General features: G+C 39.1%; 1 protein-coding gene across 1 annotated transcript in view; it reads right to left on the bottom strand.

The window, feature by feature from the left end:
• The window catches only part of LOC124795397, a 128,093-nt gene that overhangs the window by 96,042 nt on the left and 13,712 nt on the right, over positions 1-18,339 (bottom strand). Inside the window, exons 5-7 of the mRNA XM_047259412.1 lie at positions 15,176-15,309; positions 2,187-2,407; positions 1,488-1,702 (exon numbers count right to left, since the gene is read on the bottom strand). Of these exons, the coding sequence (XP_047115368.1) occupies positions 1,488-1,702; positions 2,187-2,407; positions 15,176-15,309 (570 nt within the window). The remainder of the gene's footprint in view (positions 1-1,487; positions 1,703-2,186; positions 2,408-15,175; positions 15,310-18,339) is intronic.

The raw sequence follows: 18,339 nt of genomic DNA, 5'->3' as shown, positions 1-18,339 counted from the left end.
TGGAGGGGCATATGGTCAGCATACCACTCTCCCGGCTGTCCTCTGGTTTTGTGACCGGAGCCACCAATTCTCAGTAAAATAGCTCCTCAATTGGCCTCACAAGGACTAAATGCACCACGCTTGCCAACGACATTCAGCAGACCTGGATGGCCATCCATCCAAGTGCTAGCCAAGCCCAACAGCACTTAACTTCGGTGATCTGATGGGAACTGGTGTTACCACAATGGCAAGGCATTTGGCAAATTATTTATAATTAATCTGAGAAAATTTTATATGCCATGAACACAGATTACATCACCAACAGGCACATATAAGTAATATTAGACTGTGAATATGTTAACACATTATCAGCAGTAACACTAACTGGATATTATTACGTAAGTAAAACTTCTATATTTCAGACAAATGGAAGGCAGCCAACAGGCAAACATGACAGTGGATTTGTCACATCCTGTGCGCAGCTGAATCCTAAGGAAAATTAAAACAAACAGTAATGAAATGTTAACCTCGACTAAGATGTATACAAAAAAACAATTTTTATCTTTTTGCCATATTTTATACAGAGCAACGTATGGCCCACATTGCACCAAAATTAACATATCCAGTATACACAGTTTCCATTCCAAACTCTTTAAGGAAAATGTGATGGGTTACTTAATTTCAAAGCACTTTAATAATTATGATCAGTAACAAAAATATAACCACTTTGTAACAAGCTGTAATGTACGATCACAACATGTGGAAGTATCAACTTTTTCTAAACTCAATAATTTTGTTAACCTCACTTGGTAAGACCAGATAGCAAAGGAAAACGGCGGATCTCTCGCATTGGTTACAAACTTTTAACATACCTCCAAAACTTTTTAACTTCTGAAATGGACATAATATTGCTATTCTTTTAAGGAGGTCCAGCATATAACATGAAAGACCTCACTATGTGATTCCCCACTTCCTTTCTTCAAAACCTACGTATGGCTACCTGCATCTCCGCACCAGACAGACAAATAGTTTCTGTTTCACTGATATTTCACCCAGGCGATCCTGGCCTTCAATGTAACACAGGGCAAATTGTTTCTCTCCCTGCACAATCTATCCCACATTATCGGACTGTGAATATATCTGAAAGACAGGCAACACAACATCCATGTGAATCCCAAATAAAAGCTATAATCGAGATACAGCTGGACCTTACCACTCAAATCACTAAAATGTAAATCATAAAATTATTTCAAACATATGCACATTACTCGAGCACATCTGTGTCACTGGCATACAATCAATATGACTCACGCAGGAATATCCTCGCAATTTCTTTACGAAATGTTGTATCAAAGGAAATAGTAATTCTGGCTTCACAACTGTTTATCACAACAACACTAAATTCTCGATTCTTTTCATTACAATAACACAAGTAATTACTAACATCACTTGTTACTCAAGGATTACTCACTATTTCATGTTCATATTATACATACAACGCTCATTACCTCCTCCGGTACTGGCAACTTGTTCAATACCAGGTACAGCTGTGGCAGGGCCTGCAGGTGGTGGTGGAAGTGGCGAGTTGGGATCACGTGTAGGTGCTAATGGAAGTCGAGGCCCTGTCTCTGGGTTTTTGCTGTATACATTTTCACGTGGAGACAGTATGTGCATTTCCCGTAGTTTTGAGCTTATGCATTCCACCCATTCCATCATTAAGTCCCTACATTCAATCACAAGAAAATAAAAGAACCAGTTATACAAAAATTACATGGATCCATTCTTTTACACTACTTAACTATTAACAACAAAGTGACATGAAAAATTCTTTTTAGTATTAACAACACAGTGACATGAAAAATTCTTCTTAGTTAATGTAAACTTTTCGTAATGAGGAGCCCTGGTACCGAATCACAGACAGCAAATTAAAAAATAAACAAAAACAACTGATAAGCAAACATTTTGATTACAGGTGTATACATGCTGTAAACAGTTGCAAGCAGTCTGATTATTTTATAGGACTGAAAGCAATATTTCTCCAAATTTATAACAGGGAAACTATTTCTCATTACTGATGACTGAAGTGAGTGTAATTTTCGCCAAACTGTGGGCATGAAAATGAAGTACAGTTCCTAAATGAAATAATATTAGCAGCAGTTCATCATTACATTTATCACATAACAGAAGAAACTGGAAGGAAGACTTACCAGGAAGGTGCTGTAAGACGGACAACATCAGAACTCAAGGTAATTACAAACTCATATTCATCTTCTTGGGGACAGATCGTAGGTGAAACATGCAAGCAGTTGCTGAGAGAGACAAACCAGTCTGGCTTATGAGTAACAGCTTTGTTCTTACAGTTATAAATTTCAAGTAGTGGCTCCGAATCATCGTGTACACAAAAAACAACCCAGACGCGTTCACCTTTCTGTTGAAAGAATAAATATGCCATGATAAAATGTTTGCAACAATAAGGAGTACAAGAGTCACCTTTTCAAGCTTTAACAAACAACCATTAGTTAGTGTGACAGAGATGGGACATTACTGTTTTAAAATTTGTCATTTATTACTGTCAAAATAATGATAGCTCATAAAGTTGCTGAGTAGTTTGTTTACAGTGAGAGCTTAAAGGAAACGAAGATTTCATGAGATCATAAGATTTTTGTAAAGGTTCAACTCAACAACAATACCTCAATTTGCTGTATTCAACTAGTGTTATCAACCAACTTCAGAAAAGATTGTTTGCAATTGGTTCGCAAAATTTCATTACCATGGTTGTGCTTTGGTCAACACTGAATTTCATGGAGGCCGAACAAAACTGGTTTTTGTTCAATGCTATGCACAACACAACTCAAAACAAACGGTACCTGACCTACCACGAGACAGGCATCCTCAAGCCCACTGAAAACTACATAACATCTGATTTTGCACAAGCATTCCACAGTGAAGCTGGAACTGACAGAGAATGATCGCTTGTTTCTTAAGTTAATCTGGATGTGCTGTGATAATCATTTTAAAGTATCAAAGAATAGTTAATTCTAAATGATATAAAACAATTTGTTTGTCACAAATCTTCAATGAATTCAGTAATGACAATCAAAAAATGTCACATCATGCTTCATCAAGACAATTCTAGTGGTCACACAGCACGTCAAATAATTCATAATTTGACGAAGAAAACATGGAATTAATGCCTCACTGCCCAGATTCACCCGATTTATCACCTAACAACTTATTTTTGTTCCAGCGTGTCACTGAATAAAGGGTAGACAGCAATTTTCATCACCTCAAGGACTCCTTCCAAAATCATGTTTTTGAGGTAATGACATCTGTGGGAAAAAGGTTTCCGGAATCGGTTCAAACACATGCTAAAGTGTAAAAATTTTATAGACATACATTTTGAGAAACAATAAAATATTTGTACAAAAAAGAATGTTTTTGTAAAAACTTCAAAAGGTGACCCTTGTACTAATGTTTTTGTAGTTATTTTCTTAAAAACTGATTTTTTCCAACACATTATGTACAAGCAGTTTATAACTGACAGGCTCAATTTTAATTATCCAGATTCAAATGAAGTTATCTGCAGGGTGAATTCTAATTCTGACAAACTAATTTGTAATAGCCCAGTTAAGTGATGTACAAAGAACACAACAAATATTATGCCAATTTAAAATCATTTAGAGTTGGTTTCTTGCCAGGTCTACATTCGTATTAAAGAACCTACAGGGGAGAGGGGGCAGAAGGAACATCTGATCTCAACCCAATGCTTGGGTTGAACAACACTGAGCCAGGATTGGTTCCACATTTTTACATATACAAATCATTTGAGATAAAACTACTCAGTCAATGACCCGCATCTGCTGAAAGCTTTTGTCCACTAACACATATTAATGCTTAAAAAGATTTACCTATTTAGCCAATGAAGTAATGACGTCTTCAATTTCCTCTGTTTCATACAACATACATTAGCTGATCAAAATTATCTGGACACCCCTATGTAATGAGGAATTGATCAGCACATGTCACAAGACGCAGACCCGCCACTACAACAGGAGGCAGGGAGTACTGCATTTACATACCTGCAGAACGTGTGTACAGGGTTGGTCTTAAATTAAGGTCTCCAATGTCTTTTCACGTAGTAAACATAATTTTATTGCAAAACCAATTACAGATTCTGAAAGAGATTTTCACTCTGCAGCGGAGTGTGCGCTGATGTGAAACTTCCTGGCAGATTAAAACTGTGTGGTAGAGCACTTGCCCGCGAAAGGCAAAGGTCCCGAGTTCGAGTCTCGGTCGGGCACACAGTTTTAATCTGCCAGGAAGTTTCATATCAGCGCACACTCCGCTGCAGAGTGAAAATCTCATTCTGGAAACATCCCCCAGGCTGTGGCTAAGCCATGTCTCCGCAATATCCTTTCTTTCAGGAGTGCTAGTTCTGCAAGGTTCGCAGGAGAGCTTCTGTAAAGTTTGGAAGGTAGGAGACGAGGTACTGGCAGAAGTAAAGCTGTGAGTACCGGGCGTGAGTCGTGCTTCGGTAGCTCAGTTGGTAGAGCACTTGCCCGCGAAAGGCAAAGGTCCCGAGTTCGAGTCTCGGTCGGGCACACAGTTTTAATCTGCCAGGAAGTTTCATTGGAAGGGTTGTTGTAAAATCACATGAACTCAATACAAGGAATCATTTGTGAGTTCCACAGTGCTTCCAACACTCCACCTACAACAAGGACAGTGCATTAAGAAGCTAAAAATAAAGGGATACAATGGTCAAGCAGCCCCTCGTAAGCCACACATTACTGCAGTCAATGCTAAGCGATACTCGAGTTGGTGTTAACCGTGATGCCACAGGACTGTGGATGCGTGATTTGGTGTGATGAAACAGTGGCAATCTAATGGAATGGTTTCGGTTTGGTGAATGCTTGGAGAACATTACCTGCCCATCGAGTATAGAGCCAATAGTGAAGTGTGGAGAAGGTGGTGTCATGGTATTAAGGTGTTTTTCAAGATTAGGGTCTGGTCCCCTACTACGCTTGAGAAAATGCCAAAGTGGTTCTGTGGACAGTAACACTCTAGAAATAGACTGGCCTGCCCAGAGTTCCGACCTGAACCCAATGAAACACCTTTGGGATGAGTTAGAATGTCAAAATCACTTCAGTCCCCAGCATCCAACATCACAACTTTCCTGGTTTCGGCTGTTGAAGAATGGGCTGACATCCCTCCCGACATCTCACCAAAAATGTCCCTAACAGCAGAGTTTAAGCAGTCATAAAGGCAAACATGAATCCATTATTAATGTCTACTGATAGGCACCTGTATACTTTTGATCAGATAGAGAACATCAATACAAATTATGTTTAGTTGCAAAGTGTGTTGAATTTCGTATGTGGACTGCAGAGAAGAGAGAGAGAGAGAGCGCACAAGCGCACGCGCACACACACACACACGGAGGGAGGGAGGGAGGGAGAGAACAGGGAGGGGGGCACATCTAGGTACAGGGGATGGAAATACCCTGCAGTTTTCTGAATGTGTGGTGTTCTTCCTTCAGAAAAAAATAATGTTTTAAGAATTCTACTTCCTCCATTATTTCAGTTTTGTAAATGACTTTAATCTATAATAATTTATTTGCAAAATTTAAAATTTATACCATCTGTTAACATTTTTTAAATGTACACTTAATAGTAATGAGGCAATATGGCGTACCTTGCACAAGTTCCTCTGATATAATTCAACATTAATGTAGTGCTAACAAAATTGATTACTGGGTTCAGAGATTTACACTTTTATTTTATTTTATTTCATTTATTTATTGGGATCATAAAACCTGCCTCCTTGTGTGTCTCAAGCAGGTCATACAATACATTCAGTACACTGATAATTCTCTGCACAAGTGCATACATTTTTTCTCTTAACTCTCATAATGCAGTATGAAAGTACTAATTTTACAATGTAACTTAATCTTCTCTACTTAATAAAACTGTCATGTCTGTCTGTTTGTCTTTGTGCACTAGTGCACTGCACCAACACTGCATTTTTGAAAGCAGGTGGTTTGCATTTTCTTCAAGCTTCCATATGGAATCTCCATAGACTGTCACCAAAATAGCATCGGCATAAGGCACAACTCCGTTCATTTCATCAATCCCATACAGCATTTCCACCAGGAGCTCAACTGTCAGGTCCCAAAATATTGGTCTAGGTATCAAGTCATGTGCACAGCCCTTAGTGGTATTTTTTCTTTCATTGTTTACACCTGGCAAGCCATTTGCCCATGTGGCTCTTGCAGAGACTTCTTAGGTGATTGAACATCGCAGGTTTCCACAGAGTATCGAATATGGCTGCAATATCAATCATAATTACTTCACAATATTTATTGTTTCCCCTGTTTACAATCTAGAGAGTCTCATTACTGGTGTAATCTGACAATTTACCTTTGTGGAAGACCCTGGAGCGCTCTGTGTTCTTCAAAATACTCACAGAGTGGCCACTACTGAACTTTCCCTAATGTGTTTATTAAACATATATGTCTACTGCTCTTTGGGTACATGGGATCTTTATCAAGGCCTTTCTTTATGATAACTGCACATGCAGATTTCCACGTCTCTGGTACCCAGCCCTGTCTTGATGCCTCATTCAATAGACACCCTAAGAATGGCACTACGACTGGACTTACTTTCTGTATCGCCTCTGAATGGATACCCATCTAGACCCAGCGCTCTATCACATTTTTAGTGTGACTATCATTACTATTGCTTCTTTCTCAACAAACAGGAGTGGGGCATTGTCATTAGTACAGAGCACTGACTGACGGTTACTTTCTTTATTTGCATGGGCATCTGGCAAAAGAATGTTTAGTAAATATTCAGTGGAATTTCTCCAGCTATTTGTAGTTAGTTCATCATACTTGGAAGGATGGACAGGCTGGTGAGAGACTTAATTTTGTTAGTAAGAAACTTGTACAGATGACACCACAGGTCTTTTTTCAGATATTCACTCAAACTCAACTCCCAGTACTCCCTCTTAGTGTCTCAGACCTTATTTCTATACGTTTGTTTACAATGCCAAAATATATTTAACCTTTTATCTCTCTTGTCCCTCCTTCTTGAGCAGTGGTAATTCCTCCTTGCATTAAGGACTTTTGCACACAGCTCTGCCAGCTACCTATTCCAAAATATTTTAGGGACAGCCGTATTTTGCCTCTTCGGCATGTGACAAGCACGTGGCCGCTGAAGGAGCTCTGTAAGAGCACATGCCCGGAGGTCTACGTTTTCTCGTAAATTATCTAATTCGAAGGAAGCTAGTTTAGCAATAAGTGCATTACAACTTGCTCTCTTCAAATCATAGCCATCCAGTTCACTACTGCCTTCGCTATATGAAGAATTTACATTTACTGTTCTGATATCAAAGATTATGATACTACTGTCACAGGTGGTCAGGTGTTGTTTAACCTCTCGAGATAATTATTAGCTGCTACCCAATTTGCCAAGAATGTCTATATTGGTCTCTGCACTTGGTACTATTTACAAATGAGCTTGGCTGTCCTTTATTGATCAGTCAGGTCCAATTCTCAGATCAAGTCTTGCAACATTACAGCCTGTCCATCTGACATGCTGCTACGATAAAGCACCAATTTGATATTCACATTAACTACCATTATGTGATATGTGTCATGACTGTACACTGCTACAGCTCTTAATTTACTAAGGTAAGGATCAATCATGTGGGAGTACTGCATGTATATGCAGGTGATAATGCACTTGCAATGAGCTTTACACCACTCCATTGTTACAGGATGCTCATCGCATAACTGTAAGAATGATGATCACTGTCTTGGCATCCTGGTGCCCAACAGTGTGGTCATGTGTGGAAGTCCCTTACATGTGGTTCCTGGACTAGCATGACACTGTGATGTGCAGTGCATAGTGTTAATTCGCAGGACTAATTCTGCTCTACACCCTGCTCTCTTCTTGCCTACTTTATAATTTGGTGGCATATGGCTCTCACTACTTGAAAGGCTGCAAGGCCAGAGATGAATTGCCCAAACCGCATACCTGCTCGTGACTTCTGAGTAATCCCATGTACTCCATCATTGGTTACAAAGTCTTTGTAGAAGAGCTGAACTTTAGAACGGGTGCATCTTGTTTGTGCTGTGATTCATTAGTTCCCAGATGCTGTCCCAATGTTCAAACTCATCCAACTGGTTGTACAGCTTTCTGTTAATTGTTAGTGCACATCGCTTTCAGTGGCTTCTTTTGAGGCATTGTGAAATTAGTAAGCAATTCTAGATATGGACATGGCCAATAAATTGCAAATTGTTCACCATTTCCCAGTCAACAGTGTGTGCAATAGTGGGAGAACATATCAAGAGAGAGGTCAAGCCCATAGCAGTGTAAATGTTCCACTCAATGCTCAAGAAGAATAGCATTTCTAAACAAACAGGGCTCTCAAACATACATTAAATCCTGTCAAAGGACTCAAGGGGACTGATTAGTTCCTTCTGGCGCACACTTTTTAGTCCATCAGATCTGCTAAGGTTCCTCTTTGAATCTGACAGGCAATATTAATTGAAATACTGTCTGACTGCTTTAGACAAACTTTATGATTATTCATTCATACATTTTCTTATAGTAGTGACTATGATGATGCTGAAATCTTGACTCATTACTAGCTGGAATTCCATCTAATTCAGCTGTGATTCTATTAGTCGCCATCCCCCTTTACAGTGCTTGCTACAGGTGATCTGATGGTTACTTTAATGAAAGCAATAACTTAACAACAACAAGTGAACTAGCTGCAACATATATTTGTGCACACAGGAAGGTGCCTGTTGTTGACTCATTTTCTCATGGCCTATTTTCTTTCTCGAGATCTATAATACTCATATTACAACTATCTCTGACATATTAAGGCAGCCAGCTTCACTAGCATTGATTCTAATTGTTTGTAAGCTCTTTGCTGAACCACTGCACAGGAAACCTTGTTTTTAGAAAGCAGTTGGCGTTCAGTTAATCATGTACCTTGGCGGCAGATACTGCCATGTGGCTTCCTTGTTCAAAAATAAAGTCAGCCTGGAGAGAATAGTATTGCCTTCACAGGAGAACTGTTTTCTGTGTTTTCTAGCATTGGGACATGCTTTGTACTGGAGCCATATCTAAAGAAACACACCGATCTGGCGAAATTATTTGTTCATGTGGAGAGCTATGACACATTAGATTCCAAGTTAATTTATTGTGGTGAATTCTGTGTCACCGTGTAAGGTAAATGACAGGCTGAGACTTTTTATCTTTCGGCATGCCAATTTTCATGAAAGGCTACGAGAGAGCATGAATTATCAGGGACTGAGAAGCTGGTTACTGCACAATTTTTCAAGTTTATTTCATTCGATTTTGTTTCCAATTCTTCCATCCTAAATTGAACGAGAATGTTGGCTTTGTACATGACATTGGATTGTGCTTCTGGTTTGTAAGGTTGCTTTGCAAAGTTCAATATAAACATGATCATAACTGTGAAGTGTAATCTTGTGCTTTCATTTTCTTGAAAATCTATATATTCATTTTAATTACACATATTGAACAGTCATGTCTAGTTAGATCATTTGCTGTATTCATGTTCTACTTAAATACACGACGCAAAGAGCATCGCCATCTTATCGATCTACAGTTGAGCAAATAGTGTCCAAACAGAAAAGTCCAGTACAGGAGTGGAGAATGTGGTGTAAGAATAACTTTCACCAGCACATTTCAGAAAAGCTTGTGGTGGAGGAGAGGGGCCATTGAAACCAACCAAGTTACATTCAGCTGCATGTTCTGCCATAGGGTGGTCTACTTTGCTCTTGGCCAAAGTTTTCTAGGTGGTTGTTCACCCTGGTCGACAGCTGGTTGGTAGTCATACCAATATAAACAGCTGTGCAATGACTGTAGCATTTTTATTTGAATCTCCTCATTGGTTACTTGATCTAACTATATAATTTTCAGCACTCTTCTGTAGCACCACATTCATAATGATACTCTTCTCTTTCTGTCTGTACTGTCATCACTTACGTTTCACTTCCGTACACTTCCTAATATTTATTTTTCATTTTTAAAAGGAGTTGTTACTACAGTCCTATATGCAGAAATTCACACTTGGTCACTAGTTTCAATCACCTTCAGATCTGAAATCAAAATGGAATGAAACATTAATACATAAGGTGATGCAGTTTCCAACAAAAGGCATCTGATGTGTGTTGTGCAAATGCACATTTGGCTCAGTTTGCTTGCAGCCACACTGCCTCGCAGCCACAATGGCAGCAAGTGCTGCGAGCTGCTAATGCCTTGTTCCACTGATTGGGGCTGTAGAGAAGGTGGTGAGCTGCTGCTTCTTCCAGTATTACCTCTTTCAGACAGTTTTTGTTATATTTTAATGTCACACATATCAGTACTTTCTCTCCCCTCCCACCTTCCTCCCTCCCCTAACCATCATTCACGATTATGGATTCATTCTGAATAGTGGGTTCAGTGAATGCTTGATGCCATGGAATCTGCTCACAAGTATACCTTTATTGTGCAACTTTGATTACGTTCTCCTTTTTGAAGAACTGTGACTTTTCACTCTTGTGATTTATCATATATTGTTTCATGTATTTTATATCTAGACATGCAATTTCAATATTCAGGTATAATTTTAATGTCTTTAATTTTAAATATTTTTCTATGCCATCTAACAAAATAGTTAGACAATGGAAACCCTGGGTAGGAATATCAACAAAGTGAGAAAAGAGAGACTGCTACTTACTGTAAAGATGAAACTTTAAAAGTTGCAGATTGGCACAATTAAAAGATACTTACACATAAGCTTTCAGCCATAGCTTTTGTCAGAAAAACGGAAACACACACCATTCACTCACACAAGTAAGCACACCTCACACGCACATGGCCACTAACTCCAGCAAATTGGGCCAGAACATTGTGGCCTGATCTGCTGGAGTTCACAGTTGTGTGTGTGAGATGTGCTTGTTTGTGTGAATGAATGGTGTGTGTTTCTCTTTTTCTGATGATGGGTATGGGCAAAAGCTTATGTGCAAATGTCTTATAACTGTTCCTGACTGCATCTTAATATGTCACCATTACTGTTATTTTTAGGCTTGAAGATGATCATTAGTAATCGAGTGTGGATTTGTGCAACTGACATTGTAATAATAAAACTTTTTAAAAATATCTCAACAGTTGTGGAATCTCCTAGAAAATATGTCATCCATTACTTACACTTACATTCAATATTAACATATTTCTCCTTTTCGTAAAGGCTATTACAATTGTAAGTCTTCATTTTACATCCTCTTCACCTCTGCTGTGTATGGTTATCTTGCTGCCCAAAAAGCAAAACTCATCTATTGCTTATAGTGTCTCATTTCCTAATCTAATTCCCTCAGTATCACCTGATTTAATTTGACAACACTAAATTAATCATGTTTTACTACCATTGTTATTAGCCTTCTTTTTAAGACTATTCATTCTGTTCAACTGATCTTCCAAGCCCTTTGCCATGTCTGGCAGAATTACAAAGTCATCAACAACTCTCAAAGTTTTTATTAAAATCTACAAATGCTATAAATGTGGACCTGCCTTTCTTCAACCTTACTCCTAAGGTAAGTTGTAGGATCAGTATAGCATTTTTCTGAGATCCACACTGATACACTATGCGATCAAAAGTATCCGGACACCAGGTTGAAAATGAAATACAAGTTCGTGGCACCCTCCATCGGTAATGCTTTAATCCAATATGGTGTTGGCCCACCCTTAGCCTTGATGACACCTTCCACTCTTGCAGGAATATGTTCAATCAGGTGCTGGAAGGTTTCTTGGGGAATGGCAGCCCATTCTTCGCGGAGTGCTGCACTGCGGAGAGGTATCGATGTCGGTCAGTGATGCCTGGCACGAAGTCGGCATTCCAAAACATTCCAAAGGTGTTCTATGGGATTCAGGTCAGAACTCTGTGCAAGCCCGTCCATTATAGAGATTTATCGTCATGTAACCACTCCAGTGCTGCACTGCGGAGAGGTATCGATGTCGGTCGGTGATGCCTGGCACGAAGTCGGCATTCCAAAACATTCCAAAGGTGTTCTATAGGATTCAGGTCAGAATTCTGTGCAAGCCCGTCGATTATAGAGATTTATTGTCATGTAACCACTCCGCCACAAGCCGTGCATTACGAACAGGTGCTCGGTTGCGTTGAAAAATGCAGTCACCATCCCCGAATTGCTCTTCAACAGTGGGAAGCAAGGAGGTGCTCAAAACATCGATGCAGGCCTGTGCTTTGATAGTGCCATGCAAAACAACAAGGGGTCCAAGCCCCCTCCATGAAAAACGTGACCACACCATAACACCACCGCCTCCGAATTTTACTGCTGGCATTACACACGCTGGCAGATGACGTTCACCGGGCATTCGCCATACCCATCTCCTGCCATTGGATTGCCACATTGTGTACCGTGATTCGTCACTCCACACAACATTCTTCCACTGTTCAATCGTCCAATGTTTATGCTCCTTACACCAAGCGAGGTGTCATTTGGCATTTACCGGCGTGATGCGTGGCTTATGAGCAGCCACTCGACCGTGAAATCCAAGTTTTGTCACCTCCCACCTAACTGCTATAGTACTTGCAGTGGATCCTGACACAGTTTGGAATTCCTGTGTGATGGTCTGGATAGATATCTGCCTATAATGCATTATGACCTCCTTCAACTGTCGGCGGTCTCTTGTCAGTCAACAGATGAGGTCAGCCTGTACGCTTTTGTGCTGTATGTGTCCCTTCAGTTTCCAATTCACTATCACATCGGAAACAGTGGACCTAGGGATGTTTAAGAGTGTGGAAGTCTTGCATACAGACGTATGACACAAGTGCTACCCTATCACCTGACCAAGTTCGAAGTCTGTGAGTTCCGAGGAGTGCCCCATTCTGCTCTCTCACGACGCCTAATGGCTACTGAGGTCACTGCTATGGAGTACCTGGCAGTAGGTGGCAGCACAATGCACTTAATATGAAAATCTTATGTATTTATGGGTGTCCAGATACTTTTGATCACACAGTGTATTACCTCAGATTAGCTTCTATCACTCATTCCATCATTCTTGTAGACGACTGCTGGAATTTACAACAATGAATTATTAAACTATTATATCAGTAATACTCACAACAACTGTCAGCTCATGTCTTCTTTGATGTTGTAATTACTACACTCTTCAAGTTTGGAGCTACTTCAACCATGTCTTATATCCTGCGTACCACACAGAATAATTTTGTCATGGTTTATTCTAACAAGTATCTTCATAATTCTGGAGGAATGTTGTCTCCCCCAGATGCCTAATTTTGACTCAGATCTTTCAGTGTTCTGTCAAATTCTTTGCACAATGTTGCATCCTGCATCTCATCTCATATTCTATCTGCTTTATACGACTCTTCTACATATTCCCTCCAACTTTCTGTCTTCCTTTCTTTGCTTTATACTGGCTAGCCATCAAAGCGCTCAATGTTCACAGCCATCTGAGCTCTCTAAGTTCATACAGCTTCCTCTCTTATCTCCAACAGTTCCCTTAACTTTCCAATACACAACTTTTACATTTTCTATAGCACAGCATGCTCCTAAAGTTTTGAACTGCTCTAGCCATTTCTGCTTTGCAGCTTTCTTGCAGTCAGTCTTATATTTTAGATAAATATGTCCTTTTGCCTGCTTCATTTTTCCATACATTCGTATTTTCTCCTTTTAGCAATTAAATTTATTGTGTGTTTATTCAAAGATTCCAAGTGTTTGAATATCCCTCAGCTGGTTTTACCGGTTTATTTCTCAAAGCTGTCCATTAATCTTCTATTATACCTACTTATTTTGGACATCCCAGTCAGTTTTTGCCTAATGCTCCCTTTGAAATCCTCACCAAACTCTGGATATTTAAACTTATCCAGGCTACTAACTCCTTACACTGTTTCTTCAGTTTTTATCTGCATTCCACAACTAAGAAATTGTGATCAGCGTCCATGTCTGCTATACATCTTGACATGCTTCCAGGTCTCTTCCACAACTACAATTTTCTTTTGTGATTTTCACAGTAAGTGTTAGCAATAAAATAAATTGTCCTCTGTGCCAAATACTACCAGGTGGCTTCCCCTTTAATTTGTTCCCCTGGGTCCATATTCTCCTACCATTTTTCCTTCTCTTCCTTTTCCTACTAACAAATTCCAGTGCTCCATCATAGTTAACACTGCCTGCCGATCCTGTAAACCTTGACCTTAATTTTTATAGCTGTTTTAGAAACTAGATGTCTCTAGCAACACAATGAAGACCAATCAAGCCCATCAACATATGTGATTTCACACTTAAAAGTGAGAAATATCATACCCTGTCAAATGAAGGGATCAGCAGTCTACAGAAATTTGTGTGTCCTGTCTAACAGGATGGGCAATCAAAGTGTTAAATTTCTGTGTCCTTGATATACTAAATAATTTCTTTTATCTCACCACAGACATCTTGAATCCCTTCAGGAGCTACAGAGCTTGCACTCCTGAGTTGGGGAGAGACTTAGACCCTATTCTGACTCTGGTGAGCCATTCAGTTTTCTGTACGTAGTAGTATACCCTTAGTCCCATTTTCTTATCCATAATTAGACAAGAGTATGACATTATGTAACATTAATCTCAACTGTTGCACAAATTTTTCGTCAAATTACTCAGTACTTACTAGAATTTAGAAACTAAGTATTTGTTGAAACTTCCTGGCAAATTACAGCTGTGTGGCAGACAATACTCGAAACCTGGAAGGTACCACAAAGTTCTGTATCAGTGCACAGTTAGCTGCAGAATGAAAATTTCCCACCAGAAACATCTCCCAGGCTGTGGACAAGCCATACCTCTACATCAACCTTTCTTGCAGGAGTGCTTGCCCCACAAGTCTTGCAGAAGAACTGTGAAGTTTGGAACGCAGGAGTTGAGGTACTGGCAGAAGTAAAGCTGCGAAGTTGGAACATGAGTCATGCCTGTGTAGTCCAGTCAATAGAGCACTTGCTTGCGTGAGGCAAAGGTCACGAGTTCGAGTTTCCATCCACGCACAATTTTAATGTGCCAGAAAGTTTCATATCAGCTCACACTCCACTACAGAATGAAAATTTCACTCTACATGTTTGTTATTTGTATTTTTATCTTTCACCTGGCATTTGTAAACTAATAGCAACTAGATTACCTTAGGAAATGCTCCCATTCTCTTCTCCACTGTCAGTTTTCTCAGCAAAGCATTCTTGTGAATTTCACGGAAGAGTACATTTGCAAAGGGTCCAGTTTGTGACTCATCTTGCCTTACACTGCCAGCTGTATCATCTAAAAATAATAATAATAATATAATACATGAAGTCTCTTTATATTATCTGTGTGTGGGGGGGGGGGGGGGAGGGGGAGGGGGGATGAAGGACCCATTCTACATAAATATGCTGTAACTGCAATATAGCAACTGGCTCAAAGGCACAGGTATTTTTATATTAAGGTACAGGTACTAATGGATACTCTATAAGAAAAAATGTGCTATGTGATTTGCACAACAATTTGTACTAGGAGGACTTAACATTCTGAACAACCAGATAAAGTTAACCTCGAACAGGCGCATCTGTGTGCAAAGTGCGTCAATCATAAGTAACATTGTTTTGTACATCCCGTTGTTGTTTTACACACACAAACCCATAACTATTCCTTCATTACTGCTTCAGTTAACACACTAGTAAGTTGTATTGTCATATTTCCAAGTGAGCAGCAATAATATAAAACAAATAGCAAGTGAGGTGAGAAAAAAATTTAAGATCCATGCAAGAAAATGACTCAGATTCTGAGCTAGCAGCACAATCTGACAATGAGATAGTCACCTATGACATCATTGATTATCAAGTAAGCGGTTGGCTGGGATCTGGTGCAACTGCACTGTTTAATGTTTTGAATGGGTCATTACTGTGGGGTAACACTTGTTTGCGGCAACAGAGTGATAAAATGGAAGGTTTACTTCACTATTATTTAATTAAACAGTAATTCAGCTCATACAATGTTACTGTTGTTTAATTAAACTAAGATTAAACTGTAATTTTGGTAATATATGTTTACCTTGGTAATACAAAGACAGCTATTCCTTCACGTTTACAAAGTGCGTTGCATGCCTGCTTGTGTCACGAAAAACGCTCAAAGATTAATATAGGTAATTTTCATGGGAGAAAGTGCTTTTATAACAACTGGTTACAATGTAACCAGTGTACTTTGGAAACATTTATGTTGTCTACCACAGAGATATGAAGAGTCAAGGAAAAAAAAGAGCTATGCCCAGTTTTATACATTTTTACAAAACAATATTTCTATTTAAATCTTTTTTCAATCTTACAATTCTGTAACATTTACACTTATTTTGCAAAATTACAAACTTTACATATTATTCTGTAAATACCGAGTGATCAAAAAGTCAGTATAAATTTGAAAACTGAATAAATCACGGAATAATGTAGATAGAGAGGTACAGATTGACACACATGCTTGGAATGACATGGGGTTTTATTAGAACCAAAAAGATACAAAAGTTCAAAAAATGTCCAACAGATGGCACTTCATCTGACCAGAATAGCAATAATTAGCATAACAAAGTAAGACAAAGCAAAGATGATGTTCTTCACAGGAAATGCTCAATATGTCCACCATCATTCCTCAACAATAGCTGTAGTCAAGGAATAATGTTGTGAACAGCACTGCAAAGCATGTCCAGAGTTATGGTGAGGCATTGGCATCGGATGTTGTCTTTCAGCATCCCTAGAGATGTCGGTCGATCACGATACACTTGCAACTTCAGGTAACCCCAAAGCCAATAATTGCATGGACCTGGGAGGCCAAGCATGACGAAAGTGGTGGCTGAGGACACGAGCATCACCAAACGACGCGTGCAAGAGATCTTTCGCGCGTCTAGCAATATGGGGTGGAGCGCCACTCTGCATAAACATCGTACGTTCCAGCGGGTGTTTATCAGCCAGTCTGGGTATGATGCGATTCTGTAACATATCGGCGTACCTCTCACCCATCGCGGTAGCAGTCACTGACGTTTTGCTGTCCAGCGCCATCTGTCGGACATTTTGTGATTTTTTTTTATATTAATTTTCATTTTTGTTCTAATAAAACCCCATGTCATTCCAAGCATGTGTGTCAATTTTTACCTTTCTATCTACAATATTCTGTGGTTTATTACATTTTCAAATTTATACTGACTTTTTGATCACCCGGTATATAACAATATTATTGAATATTTATTCAGACTCTTGATGCTACATGTTAAAAAGTTAGTAGGAATAACTTATTCCATTAAAGAAGAGGCTCAGTCCATAAATTCAAAGTATCATTTCATTTTCCTTCATTACTTGAAGTAAGAATCAAATTATACTTAAAAAACAGCACAAGATTGCCTATTCTGTGAACTTCACCCAATAGAAAGACAGTCATAATATTTTTGTGCTTCTATCAAAAATGTTTCAAAATAAGCAGATCCTGGTATTTGTCATGAGAGATGGGCAGTAGGACCGAAAATATAATGTATAACAATCTAGAATTTAAAACTATATTGTAACAAAAAGGAAGTAGGGTTTGGAGATATCACACGATCTTACCGGTACAAAGAAACTCAGGCAAGACAAACTCTAGTCCACTCGGTCCTTCAGCTGGATGAGCCAATTTAAAAGCAGCAGTCTCCCAAGCTCCATCGTAAGTCATTCTGAACTTGACAAGTCTTGGGTGATATCTGTCTATGATGAGCTCTCCAACTATACATGCAGAAAAGGGACCCTTCTGCTTTTAAAAAGGGCTTCAGGAATGCAGTCAACTGGCAAAAAGTTCCATATATAGCTTCAACAAAATCTGACCAATCTGTTACAAACACTTTATCCAATCTTTGGAGGCTTCTGTGTGAGTTTTCTGGTTTGTAAGTGCCATGTTTTATTACATTCCAAAGAAGAATGTCCTCTTATTGCTAACGTTACTCTGATATTGTTAAATCTTCTCCCTAGTATAAGCAAGCTGAGCAAAAATCAAATGTGGGTGTAGTTCTTGTTTTGGCTGGAATGTGACTCAAAATATATCAAGATTTTTTGTGGGCATGTGAAGGTAATTGTAACAAAATGTATGGATCATTGAACAAATGTCATCACTACTTTTTCTGACAACACATTCAGGATAAAGGAAAAAATGCACAGTGCATTTGATGAACAATGGATGTTTAAAGCTTACATAAATAATTGACGTTTATAACACACAATTTTAGTTATGATGTCAGGCACAGGCATATTCTTCCCAAAATCCATACATATGGCTTCCTTTTCAAAGTTCTCTTAGCTTTCC

The sequence above is a fragment of the Schistocerca piceifrons genome, chromosome 4 (genome assembly GCF_021461385.2).
Source record: "Schistocerca piceifrons isolate TAMUIC-IGC-003096 chromosome 4, iqSchPice1.1, whole genome shotgun sequence".
Classification (NCBI taxonomy): Eukaryota; Metazoa; Arthropoda; class Insecta; order Orthoptera; family Acrididae; genus Schistocerca; species Schistocerca piceifrons.
Note: the sequence above shows the minus strand (reverse complement) of the source record. Positions and strands in the feature narration are given on the sequence as shown.